General features: G+C 48.3%; 2 protein-coding genes across 2 annotated transcripts; both read left to right on the top strand.

The window, feature by feature from the left end:
* Positions 1-2,948: 2,948 nt before the first annotated feature.
* Positions 2,949-4,769, top strand: ACHE_80523A (uncharacterized protein; the record flags this gene model as incomplete). The annotated part of the gene is made up of 2 exons (XM_043283903.1): positions 2,949-3,048; positions 3,115-4,769. 2 exons carry the CDS (start codon positions 2,949-2,951, stop codon positions 4,767-4,769), a joined length of 1,755 nt encoding a protein of 584 aa, XP_043141136.1.
* A 4,572-nt stretch (positions 4,770-9,341) lies between these two features.
* ACHE_80522A (uncharacterized protein) lies at positions 9,342-12,853 on the top strand (the record flags this gene model as incomplete). The annotated part of the gene is made up of 12 exons (XM_043283902.1): positions 9,342-9,360; positions 9,690-9,812; positions 10,107-11,690; positions 11,755-11,842; positions 11,901-12,013; positions 12,067-12,114; positions 12,165-12,196; positions 12,248-12,336; positions 12,392-12,427; positions 12,488-12,541; positions 12,602-12,738; positions 12,795-12,853. The coding sequence occupies 12 exons, from the start codon at positions 9,342-9,344 to the stop codon at positions 12,851-12,853; spliced, it is 2,382 nt and encodes a 793-aa protein (XP_043141135.1).
* Between the last annotated feature and the right edge of the window lie 279 nt (positions 12,854-13,132).

Genomic DNA, 13,132 nt, shown 5'->3' with positions numbered 1-13,132 from the left:
CCGGATAGGGACATGTATGTCCTCGTGACCAAACCTGGGGTTTTGCCACTCTGGGGTTATCCGCAGACTATAGCATACTATGTTAAGCGAGTTGTTTTTTATGGGGTTGAATCCGGATAGATGGGCATGATTTCATCCCGGTCCATGGTCATGGCTATAGTCTTGTTGATCGTCGTGCGGAGTTGTTGGAATTGGAGTACTTGTATAGTATACAAGTACCTGTACGTAGTGCTCTGTACAGATGATTAAATGGTGAAACATGCCGGTAAGAGAGCGACGTATGAAAGAAAGCCGGTTAGTAGCAGAACTGCGAAACAAAATATAGCTCGTCTGACTACTCCGTACGCACTGTGCTGAGTTATATTTGGTGAGGCGTTGGTTGAATGCCTTCCCAGAGGTAGTACTAGCACGCCATACATGGCAGTAAACATCAAATGACCCTGTTTATGTATGTACTCTGTACAGGATACGCTCTTGTACTCATTCTAGCCCTATTATGCGGCTTTTGCAGTCTGGGCCCGGTGCGGCTGCACAGAAAAGGGTTCTTTCTTTCCTTTGTCGCTTGCAAAGTATAACCAACCGTGCATATCTGTACACAGCCTGACGTGGACTCGCGTTCACATGAGCCCGAGAGCATGCAACTGTGCCACTTGCACTAACAGCCAGTTCCGGACTGTTGGAATCACTGAGCTGGGCATCTGTCATTGTTTGGCCCCGGATTGGAAGTTGTAGCAGCGTTTGGCTCTTGTGACCGTTGCCCGAATTTGGGCACAAAGGACTACTCCTACTCCGTCTTCCCGTTCATCTTTGACGGTCGAGGATATCCCGCCAGGGATGAATCGGAAGACGTAACAAAGGGGCGGTAACGCGGGAGATGTTCGCATGATACAGACCAGATAAAAACGAACGAATCACTGCAGAAAAATGGCCCTGAATACCACCGAGGATAAAGAATTGATCAACCAGATCGGAAGCCTGGCGGTAGTTCCCCGGGCCGGTAAGGTATGCAACGAGAAACAATTGGGACATGCCACACCGATCCAGGAGCATCACAAAAAAGCAAAACCCTCGGAAGATCCCAATTAACGCCAACATGACGAGGAAGGAACAAACAGTTTAGCAGGCTATCCCGACTATCGGAAAATTTGCAAGGTCATATGGACATCCCAATCCGGTAAGCAAACAGTTACAGACAGGGCCGGAAGTGGGAAGCATTTCCGGTGGGAAAAGAAGAAGATTTTATTTTTTCTAGAGCAACGTGACTCAAAACCAACAGTTCTCGAACTCCTAAAGAAAAAAGAAAGAAGAATCCGAAATTCCGTGGCCACAGAGCAAACAGTTGAACAGAGCGCGCGGTCCTTGTATCATCTAGTTGCAACCATTGCAACAGCAATTCCGTAGTTAGGGGAAAAAAGAAAGTAGAAAATCAGCAGAACAAACTGAGTGGCGCACGACAAAAACGGACAGGGACGCGAATCCCTTTCTTTTCTTCTTCTGTTGAGGGTTGATGTGATGATTATTGTTGCATGATGAGAATAGAAGTTGAAGGCAAGGCGGATTTGACTGAAGTTGTTCGCGGGCGCTAATCATTGGCGGGACCTGGTCAAGTGACGGATGAATTGTCCAATTCGCTGACTAAGGCAAGCGATAGGTCACAGGATCTGGATGATTGGTGTCTAGACCGCGACCATTCAGTTGGGCAGTCTATGCGAGCACCGAGTAACCGCTGGTTTCTTCATGACATTATTTCTATGAGCATCACCAGACTTTCATAGACAACTCATCAATCACGGTACTCTATCATTAACCGCTGTCAGTTTGTACTTTGTGCTTCACTCTATTATGTATGCTGTTTCCTTATGGCTGTATCCAGCATTTCAACAGTGGAACCTCCGGAAACAGACCGGTAAAATTACTGACCCACCGCTTTGGGGTACAACTTCGGAAGTACCGTAATTTATTACCAAGTAAATTTTCAGGGCGGTAATAAAACGGACCAACCCAACCGGCTGAAATTCTGACCGCCATCCTCAGTTATCCAATAGAAAAATTGGGTCTGGAACCTGCTTTTCGGGAACCCCCGTTCGCCCCTCGCAATTCTTGATCCGGTGGTATTCATTACATACGTTGCCAATCCATACTGTATGGTAATATATACCATACATACATACTCTCCACTCCCCTAATAACAGGTATTTTCCTCCTTCCGCTCCACCTCTTTTTCTCTCTTTTTCGTGTCGTTCTTCTTCCGTTTCTCCTTCCCACCACGTACTCTCTCTCTTTCTCTCTTCTCTCTTTACCAACCTATCTGATATACGGCTTCAATTCTCTCACCTCGTCGACCCTACCTCCCATACAACCCTCCTACCGTCGGTCGTTTCCCACCTTCTCCGCATCCAACTCAGCAGGACGGGCGTGAAGGAAGACAAGGAACGAGCCAGCCATCTGAGGGAAAGAGCAAAGGCAAAAAAGATTATCGAATTAGCTCGGAACTAGGAAAGGGAAACCCTGACATCAAGCGTGACCTACGAAAGCTCGTTGAAGGGATCAATTCGCGTTATCTATACCCTGCTAGGCCTTCCGCACCATTGTGTTACTCTCATCCGGATTGAATTCGATATCTACAACGATCCCCGTTCATCCGTAACCGAACCTTTTCTTGGAAGCTCCTCCATTGATCGGCTGCATTCATTGCACACGCTTTGTTGCAGCTGCGGCGCCAATTTCTTTCTACTTGATCGGTATTCTGCAGCGCATACTGCAGAACAAAAAGCTTAGGTCGTCCGGTGATATCCTTTATCAGTTCGCGGTGTACTCTCGCCATCGTTACCCTAGCGCCGTACGACCGCACTCGGGGGAGACGGCGACCCCGAAATCGACGAGAAGTTCTCGAACAACGAAAAGGATCACGAGCCTTTTAAAACCGTGGCTTCGCTAGAAAGGACAATATGTTTCCTCGCTTGGCTACTCCGGTATTGACTGTGGATACAGAGAAGATCCACAAGGTAGATACGGCAAATGCGCAGAGTTTACATGGGATGTGGATGGGTAAGCTTATTGCTGTCTTCTGTGTGACTAATCAATCTGGACTGACAATTATCTTTCTATGAACAGTGTTTTCAAAATGTGCCGATTATATGGATCAGGGTCGTCGATTGGAAAACCTCAGCTGGAGATTATGGACGCGGGAAACATTTTGTGTTGACCCGGAAACCTCGAGTGAGGCGTCGGTATTGCCACTTCTCCGTTCTGAGGCAGGTGACTTGCCCGACCTTTCGTCCAGTGTCGAATCGGCGGCCTCAGACCAAGCGGAGAAAATCGAACACCACATCAAACGCCCCAAATGTGACTACAAGCCGGCAGTAGTTCGTGAAGATTCCATGCTGAACCTCGGTCGCGGAAAGGAGAAGCACATCACGTCTTCTGGTTTGGAACGAATGGTTCTTAACATCAAAGAGAAGAAGGATCTTGAACCTATTCCTCCTACCATGACAGTATCGCCACCCGTCGTTGACATTACTACCCGTCCCTCTACAAGACCCTCATCCCCCACTCCTACCCCGCCCTCGACCTCAACCGCGAAGGAAGTGCCAGTTCGCCCATCCCTGGTGCGGAAACAACCCATTGAGTCGACCGAATCGTGCTCGACCACTGCGCCCGACAACAATGACAGCGATGTACCACAGCAGGATGGCTCTGATACGAGCGTTTCTTCCTCTGGTATTATCCCGACCCGCCCTAGCCTGATCAAGTCTCCCAGCATCGTCCGTGGATTCTCTCCCTCGCAAATCTCCTCGTCGTACCGCTCGCAGCCCAGGTTGGCTCCCGAACCCCAGAAAATGAGCACCCCCGTTCAACGCAGACCATCCCCTTTGAAGAAGAAAGGTGGAATGTTCACACTGGGTGGTTCGTCTGGCGATGATGACGAAAGCTCGTTCGACGATCGTATGCTGGCCCAACAAACGCACCGCAGCTCTCTCTCGGATGAACTGAGCAAGCCTACAACCGTCGCCCCCAGTCCGATGAAGAAAGTGACCACATTCAAGGACCAAGTTGGCACGATCGATCCACCAAAGGATGCCAGCCACGACAGCGATGAAGATGCGATCGAGACCGATGATGACGATATCTCTGAAAGTGCTATCGATGATGATGATGAGGACTCGGATTGGGAAGATTCGGTTACGGAAAGTGGACGGTCCAGCGTGGATGATAACCGCATGTTCCAGCGCGTGGATTCTCGACCCAATCTTGTCTCGCGTCGCTCCATGCTCACGATGATGATGAACCAACCGAACAAGTTGCAGAGTCCTGCCTTCCGTTCCAGCCCTGCCCTTCAGCGACAGCGATCGCGTCTGACATGTCCCAATGGCCCGTCCTATCCCACTTCGCCGCCCGAAGATGGGGACAATTTGACAATGCGTGGCCCAGAAGTGCCTCGATCCAAGCCGATAATCGTGACACCCAATCCGCAATCCGTCGCCCATTCCCCGCGGACAACGCGCAGAAACATGCTTGCTACCGAGTTGACCGAATCCCTTCGACACCATCTCCTGTGGGAGCGCCAGCAGAAGAGCGCAACAGCAAACGCCTTTTTGAAGCGACGACACACTGCCCATGATATGGCCAACCTGCAGGAGTATCCTGGAGCCAAGGGTGCTCGAGGACAGGGCAGCCAACATAAGGAGAAGGACTTATCGAAAGGCAATGGTTCATATTCCAACTATACCGACTATGGACCGTGGGAATACCATGCCAAGGGCTGGTAGAGACCTCTTTGCTTCTTCATTTCTCGACTTCATATCCTCTTCATCTTTCTTTCTTCCTCTCCTTCCCGGGTCACGACTCGTGCATATGCCGTTTCGTATTTTCGGAGATACGTTAATGTGTTTTCTGACCTCGATATCCGATTTCCACCGATTTTGCTTTACGTCTTTTCTTTGTGAAGACCACCGATAAAATACCCCTGTGACAGTTACGATCACGACGACTCTGCATAGCATCTTGGCGCACTTGAGGGATTCATTTTACGTTCATCTGTGGTCTTATTTCTTCGATCGGTTTTTCATCTTCGCACTGCATGGCCTCGGCTGTTTGTTTTATGTTCTGGGCTATTTAGAGGACCGACTACAGAATTAATTATCTTGTACAGTTTTTGTTTCTTCCCGGTTGCACGATGGGCATTTGGGTCATGGTGGTTTTCATGTTTTCTTTCTTTTTTTATTATTTGCTCAGGAAGGCCCACGGGCATTCAAAAATTTCTTTCCCGGCCTACGACTACGCCTGTCTTCATCGTGACTAGGGACCCGGCCTTATTAGGCCGCTAAAAATGCATGTTTACTTTTTTTGTCGATTTCAGTTTTGTTTTGATACCAGATACCAGACAGTTTTCTTGCGAGTTTCTTGGTTCACATGTACCTTACTATCTCCACATCATCATAGAAAAAAGCATATAAGAAGTTCAAGATCAGATGATGCCATGATTATCGACTACACCGTAATTTCAGGCCGGGATGCTTCCCCGGACCAGGATAGCTTGACCATGGAGGTGTTCTAGAATCGCACTGATCGCTCTGGTATGCAGGATGATGGGATGCTTACTTTTACGCAGCCGTGGCTTGTTGGAGAGTCATGCCTTGTGACTGAACGTCCGAATGCTGGAAATGCGACCCGGTGGGAGGGTTCATTATGATGTCTGCTAATTCGGGTACGCCGTAGAGTGCTATACGATTAACTACGCTCGCTCATTATTCGCCTTGGAAAATCAAGGCAGCACTTTGTACTCTGTACAACTCTGCACATTCCACTCAGGTAATGCTACATCTAGCCCACCATGACCATGCGTGGATGAATAAAACACCTTCCAAAGCATTCTTAACTCTTCGAATCAAGTCATCCCAGGTGTACATACTTGTATGTAGTAGAACTATCGACCCAAATCTTCGCCACCGTAAGTCATGACAGTCCTTACCCGTTTCGGCGACCAGATCGAGTATCCCCCGGCCGGGGAAAAGGTGGAAGTACCTTGAACCTCTAACTTGGTTCTCCGTGGTCTAATTCGCCGGGATTACGCCGATGTATCAAAGAAAAAAGAAAGAAAAATTGGAGTGGTCACCTGACCCAAGCCAGAATTCAAGGATGTCTTCCTATTTCTCCCGATACCCCAAAGATGCTGACCAGTCATATTGCTTGAATGCGGACAAAGGGGAAAAGAAAAGTGATTGTATTAGCTAATTGGCTGGACCCCACGTGCTAGAAGCCCCGTACAAAGAGAGGAAATTTGCGGCTCAGTTTGTGGGGCTTGAGGCGGGGGGTTGTGATTTGTTGGCTTTTGTTGGCTTTTTTTTTTACGAGTAACTGGTTGGGTTGGTTGTTTTACTGTACAGGTACCGGCTATTGAGTGTAAACAGGGTGTATTCGTATGTATAGGTACTTGCACGGGTGGCTTACGGGTATGTACAGTACAGTGGATCAGTACTGACATTTGCATCCTTATGGAGTCACTATGGGGCTTATGGGGATTTTGTAGATGAAGTCGATGGCGGGCTAGAGCTGAGCTGGTTTTGACCGTTGTTTGAATAGGAACTTTCGGTGATTTGTTGGCATTTTGCAGGGGTGCAGGTACCTTTTATCTTGGCTGTGGAAGATTTATAGGTCAAACACGTACATCATTCTCTTCATTTTCCATGATCTTAGATAGTCTGATACTTTACCTTCTTCTGTTTTCTTCAGGCTGCACAAACTACGTACAGACTACGCATTTCAATGGGTCGTCGCTGTCGGCATGACATATACACGGAAAACTCCGACCTGAATCCAAAATCGCCGACCGAGACGAGTAGTCTCGGCATGCCGAAGACAAAATTCTCCGGGGCACACCGGGCCGAAATTATGCTGGTTTCCACGCGGAGAAGAGTCTTCTTTGTTTGCTTTCTTTTTTTTTTTTTATGTGTTTCCTCGTCTCTTAAATTCTCCAGCTACCGATGTATTCTTGTGTAAGGAGTAGGTAAAGTCGATTGCTGCAGATATAGCATACAACTCGAGCGTACCCTGCATATACTTGTAGATAACGCCTAAGCCTACAATTACTTTGTACAAGAATGTTCACCAACAGAAATCCTATCTTGATCCAAGCGTTACAACTCTGTCGTCACGGACCACTGCAATCCGACGACTCGGGTGGATGCCGAGTCAAACGGCCTTGTACGAATTGGTTCCAGCGCTAGTGCGGTGTGGAGCTTTGACGGGCAGGTCCGATGTATCGGACAGAGTGTTTGTTGCTTTTATGCAATACATTTTACTTGGATGGATTTGGGGGTTTGGAATGTCTGGATTGGTGGGATATAGGTTGAGTTGGATACGTAGGACGGAGTATGGAGTACAGAGCACCGTCGCATATGGAAGGGGAGCTATAGTAGAACGTGCAAATGTACTTGTAGTGAAGAATGTGCTTTGGCAAAGGGGAGCATGCAAAGTATCTGCGCTTTAATCAATGCCATGTACTGCATTCGCAATCTCCAACGAGTACTCGTTCAACTTGTTTGGGTATGGAGTAGCTCTGTTGTAATCCTGATTCAATATCTTGGCTGCATTGGCACTTTACCGACTACTCTATTAGACTAAATGCTCTCATTCTTGTTGGCTCCGTGATACCTTGCAAACCACTCTCCGCATCAAACACGGAGTACTTCGAGGCCGCTCAATCAAAAGTGCTCTACAAAGTATCTACCGACATATTCACTCATCTGACCATAAGCAAACATATCCGCGACGGACGACAATTTCGTACTTAGCACAATTTTTCAAGCCGAAGTGAACACATTCTGACTCGTAGGCTGTTTCGAGAAACATTCTAGAAATGCGCTTTTCCAAATGCAGCTAGGGCTTGTATTAACGTCCCTGGTAATACATACCGAGTCATGTGTAATTTACCGTACTGCATGCGGCTATGGTGTATCTTACATAGTTCCAGTACAAGTCTCAGAGTACTCGATACAAGACCGTAAATGGGTTTATGTTTTGCATGTTCAAACCTCTCGTCGAAGTTAAGGCTTTGTTATAGAAACTGGATGAGACTTACAATTGTTGGACGTCATATTTACATCCACCTGTGAATGCCGGAATATGAGCGTCCGGAGACCTGACAACCGAGGAAGCATTCCCCAGCTTTTGTATTCCGCATTTTAGTAAGAAATCATGTGTCCTCACTGAGTTTTCCGCATGTATCCCACTCTATTGGATTCTAGCTCAGGCTCAATTGAGCTTCTACGAATACCTCAACTCCCATTGGCTTCGAGCAGATAAACTCGAACAAAAAGCCTGCTTCAGAAACGAATGATTTTCGTTGTAACTGCGGTAAGTAAAGTAAAAGTAAAGTATTCTGGAAAGGTAGAAAAGTCTTCAGGTCCGGTGACCTCTTGAAGATCCCAAAGAAGAAAAAGCTTCCTGAATATTTTCGTGCAGTGGATCGAGGTTGCATTCCCGGTGAACGGCGCGGGGCATTTTGGCGGGGAAGATTGATGCCTATCTGCCTGGGGGTTCGGGCAGAAATTTCAGCCTTATTTGTCGAATGGGATGCCTGTCGGAGCACTATGTTCCATGAATGTCCTGGAGGTTAGTGCATAAATGCGTGCCATGCGTCCATACTCCATTACTGTACTCTGTACAAGGCACAATATGACATGGCGTCCCCAGTTTTATTCAGCATATGCACGTTATGATTCATATTATTTCATATTATTAACTTATTGCCACCGAAGTTAAGCATCGAGGACAATTCTCCATACTATCCCCATAGAATGCTAAGGGTTGAATATGTATCAAGTTCCACTTCGATTCACTGTGAGTCGCTGTGACTCACGGTGGCGTTGACTATCCTTCATCTGTCATTTCCTGCTTTGGAAATCTAGTCACGTGGTCATCCGACCGCCAACGACCACATCCGTATATAGAAACGTATATAGAAACAATAATATTGGCCACTGGCTATATAACGCAATCGTTATCGTGCCCTTATTAGAAAATCACTCGGCTATTCTCCTGCATCTAGCACCTGCAGATATCGCGGGGAATCGGACCTGGTCACCAGATCTCTGAGTTGGCAGTTGCGATCAACTGGGATCTATTCCTGCCCGAGCTCGTCGCCATTCAGACGGACAAGTCAGTGTTGGTAATTTTTATTGTCAGCAGGTCCCCTTTTTTACGCGCCGCACTTGCCGGGTAAATCCTTGATGTTCCCATGTGCTTCGCGTGATTTGTGCTGGTCGGTTACTGACCGCTTCTCAGGAATCGATTCATGACACCGGGTTCGGCTAACGAGTCGATTGATTAACGAGATAACTATGGAAAGTATGTCTGAGGGTAGGTCACTATCGATGTTGGGGGAAGTCAGTTTCGAGGATCACTCTGTCTGCACGACATCTGCCATATTTCCCGCCGCAAATGCGCAGCTATGGCTGTGAAAAAAGTCCTCCCTCCATGTTGTCGTATTCCAGACGCAGGGCTTGCCGATCGGCATGGCCCATCGTCCGACTGGCTGAATGTCCGTCATTGTGCAGATGTCGGGTGGCTGCTGTGGTCCAGGCGCCGTGCCCGCATTATCTTCAGGCAGCTCAGCTCGTGTTTCTTTCTACACCTGACAACCCGGCCCGCAACCTTGATCACACGCTCATGCTGATATTTTGGCGCAGGTCAACAGCCACCGATGGTGGGTATTGAGTTGGCAGCCACTCAGCCTCCGGCTACTGCAGCGCCTAATGCTCAACAAGTACCCGCAAAAAAGCAGAAGTGCCGCTTCTTTACTTCCCGTAAGGGTAGGTACAATCCATTTGTGATGTTGGCGCACCGCTTTTTTTTTTGATTTCATGTCATTTGTCGTTTGCATTATTGCATAATCTTGGCCATTGATTACGGTATCTCGCATACACACGGTCTGGTTTTTTACATGGGTGTATCAGGGCTGGGCCGATCCAATGAGTTACTTGTAACTTGGTCTTGTTGGCGACCGTTTGATCGCCTTGGTGTTGAAGATATCTGCGTGATGACATCATTCTTATGAGCCGTTCATTTGTCTTGATTTCCGTGTTTCATTGCTGACGTTCATCAAGGTTGCCGGTCTGGCAATGCCTGTCGTTATCTCCATGATACTTCCACACTTGACCAAACCCGTTCACCGCCAGATAACGCTGTCGACCAAGCCAATCGCGCATCACAGAGAGAAGACCCTGTACAAGATGTAGCCACCGATCTAGGAAACCTGTCCATGAGGCCACGACCAGTCTCCAAGCCACCAGTCGTTTCAAATCCTACGCCTGCTCAAAGACCAGTCTCCACAGCTGAGAGCGAAAACCCACGGGAATTCCAGATCAACCAATTGCGGCGACGCTTCCGCCCAAAGGAGACCAATGATGATTCCGGGACAACAATGGAGCTTGAGCTGGCCCCTTCAGACCCTGATTTCCCGTTTGAGATGGACAAGCTGCAATGTACCTTATACGTTCCGCAATCGTATCCTGCACAGGCAAAACCCAAGCTTAATGTTACCAATGCTGATATGGACAAAGCCTTTCAAGATAATGTGGCGAGGGGCTTTGACGACATCGTGGATACTTCGATGCGGATGAATAATCGGGGAACTTTGCTTGCATGGATGAACAGTCTTGACCGGCAATTGGAGCGTTTACTCACGACAATAGTAGAAAGAGGACCCACTATCAAATTTGTTGCGAACGTTGGCAGCAGAGAAGCGCCAGGGAGTCAACAACCAGCGCAGGGACAACAGATGGTTACCAGCGTCTCAGAACAAGTTCGATCTGCTCCAAGGACGCAGCCAGTAGCTGCGCCAGCACGTATGTTCACTGCAGAGGAGAAAGCACAGGCTGAGAAGAGACGGGAAACTGAGACTAAACAGCTGGATGCTCGTCTCGGTAGACTGCCACTGTTCCAGAGATCCGGGGACGGGCTTTCATATACCGTGCCCGTTCAACCGACCAAGGCAGATCGACTTCCTGCTTCGCTCCGTTCCATCAAGACGGTGAATCTCGAAGTACCACAGTTATACCCCTTGGAGCCTAGTACGATCAAATTACTAGGCGTCGTCGGCCCTGAAGCTCAAGCCGTTGAAATTGGTTTTGCGAAATGGACTGGGGAGAACAGCAAACTCAACCTGATGTCGCAAGTCAACTACCTGACAAGCAACATGCACAACCTTGCAAAGACACCACTTGAATCGAAACTCGCTCCAGCACCGGTCGAGAAGCCTGTACATGAAGAACCCCAGCAGCCACAGGATCCGTTTCCGGAGCCTGTGGCTGGATTAGAAGATAAACCTCACGTTCATGTTATCCCACGACCTCCGGAATGGTCGATTCCTAAAAACGACGGCGATGGCGAGGAAGACTCCAGTGACCTTACGGATTCTGAGGTGTACTCGGAGGACGAAGAAGATGGAGGAGCCCCTGTCACGATCTCAGAGCTCAACACGGCGGAACGTGGTGTTGCACTGTCTTTTCCGTTCTTGGAGCTCTACGGAATCGAGCTTTTGGAACTCATGGGTCTCTACATTACGATACGATGCGAGCGGTGCAAGGAAACGCTTGATGTGAAGAATATCCCTCAAGCGAAGGATAACAGCGACGCGTACACACCCAAGGCTGAAACATGCAAGAAGTGTGCTAATGCGATGAGTGTTGGTGAGTTGACTTGAACAAGGATTGTTGGCTTGTGAACAACATAACTGATTGGCGCATTATTCAGGATTCCGACGACAACTGATGCATCCTCATTCAAACCGCGCGGGATACTTGGATTTGGATGGATGTACCGTGGTTGATCTACTTCCCAGGTAGGACCTGCTTCGACGCCTTGTAACGCTTCAGTAGCTGATGGGAACCTCTCTCTAGCAACTTCGTCCCAACATGTGCGGAATGCTCCACGACGTTCCCCGCACCAGGTATTGCTTCGGTCCGTGGCGAGAGCTCGACTGCTATGTGTCGTCAGTGCCATCGAAAGATGGGTATGTATTGGTTACTTTTCCACCCGCGCTTACAATTTCTGATAATCGAACAGTGATGAAGATACCCGAGGTGAAATTCCTTAGAATTGCGTCTGCCGCAGGTAAGTTCGGATATCATAAGCTGGAATCACATAGATGCTGATAGTTCCAGTTACATCTCGCGATCGTGCCCCACGACGGAAGGTTCGTACACGGTATATAGCCATATATGAGCAAGGAGACTAACGTAGACAGCCCAAGGAGGTCCTTGGTATCGTCGCTGGCCAGGAATTGCCACGACGGGGGCGTTGCACGCATTATGCAAAGAGTTACCGTTGGTTCCGGTGAGTATTCAACCTTTACTTGACATTGTCGCGTACAGTTGCTTACAACCAACAGATTCAGTTGCTGCGCAAAGGTTTTCCCTTGCGACAAGTACGCAACCCGTCCACAACCTCTTTCTACCTCGAAACGAAAAGATACTAACAACCCCAGATGCCACGACGCAGAAACAGACCATCCCAACGAACACGCAAACCGCATGCTCTGGTAAGCCCCACACTAATCATACACACTAATGAGTAATAAATCACAATTAACAAAAACCAGCGGCTTCTGCTCGCGCGAACAAATCTACCGCCCCGAGAACTGCGGCATCTGCCACGCGATCCTCATCGGGAAAGCAGGAAGTGGGTTCTGGGAGGGTGGAAAGGGGACGAGAAATCGGGTGTTGATGAGTCGGAAGGGTGCGTACACCTCTTTCCTTGGGTCGTCGGTTATGGGTTGTTGCTAACTTGAACAGATCCGCGGAAGTATAAGCGTCGTGGGGGTACGACGGCGAATGCGTCGAAGAAGAAGTAGATGGTTGTACAGTGACAGGGGTGGCTGTGTGAAGGGTATTCTTACGAGTGGACGATGTGTACAAAACGTAGAACACTTGTATCTATCTAGCATATTTACGAACGAGCGAAAGAGTCTGTACATCCAAGCATGGAAACTCCTTCTTGACGTATGATAGTGATACCAAAGAAAAAGAGTAAACGAACAACCAAATCAGGTAAAGCGAAAGTGGGTTCAAGAAAAAAAAAAGCCATTAGCGAGCGCCCAGTGGAGCTCGAACAAACAACCAATAAAGAAACT

The sequence above is a fragment of the Aspergillus chevalieri genome, chromosome 8, assembly GCF_016861735.1.
Source record: "Aspergillus chevalieri M1 DNA, chromosome 8, nearly complete sequence".
Lineage (NCBI taxonomy): Eukaryota > Fungi > Ascomycota > Eurotiomycetes > Eurotiales > Aspergillaceae > Aspergillus > Aspergillus chevalieri.
Note: the sequence above shows the minus strand (reverse complement) of the source record. Positions and strands in the feature narration are given on the sequence as shown.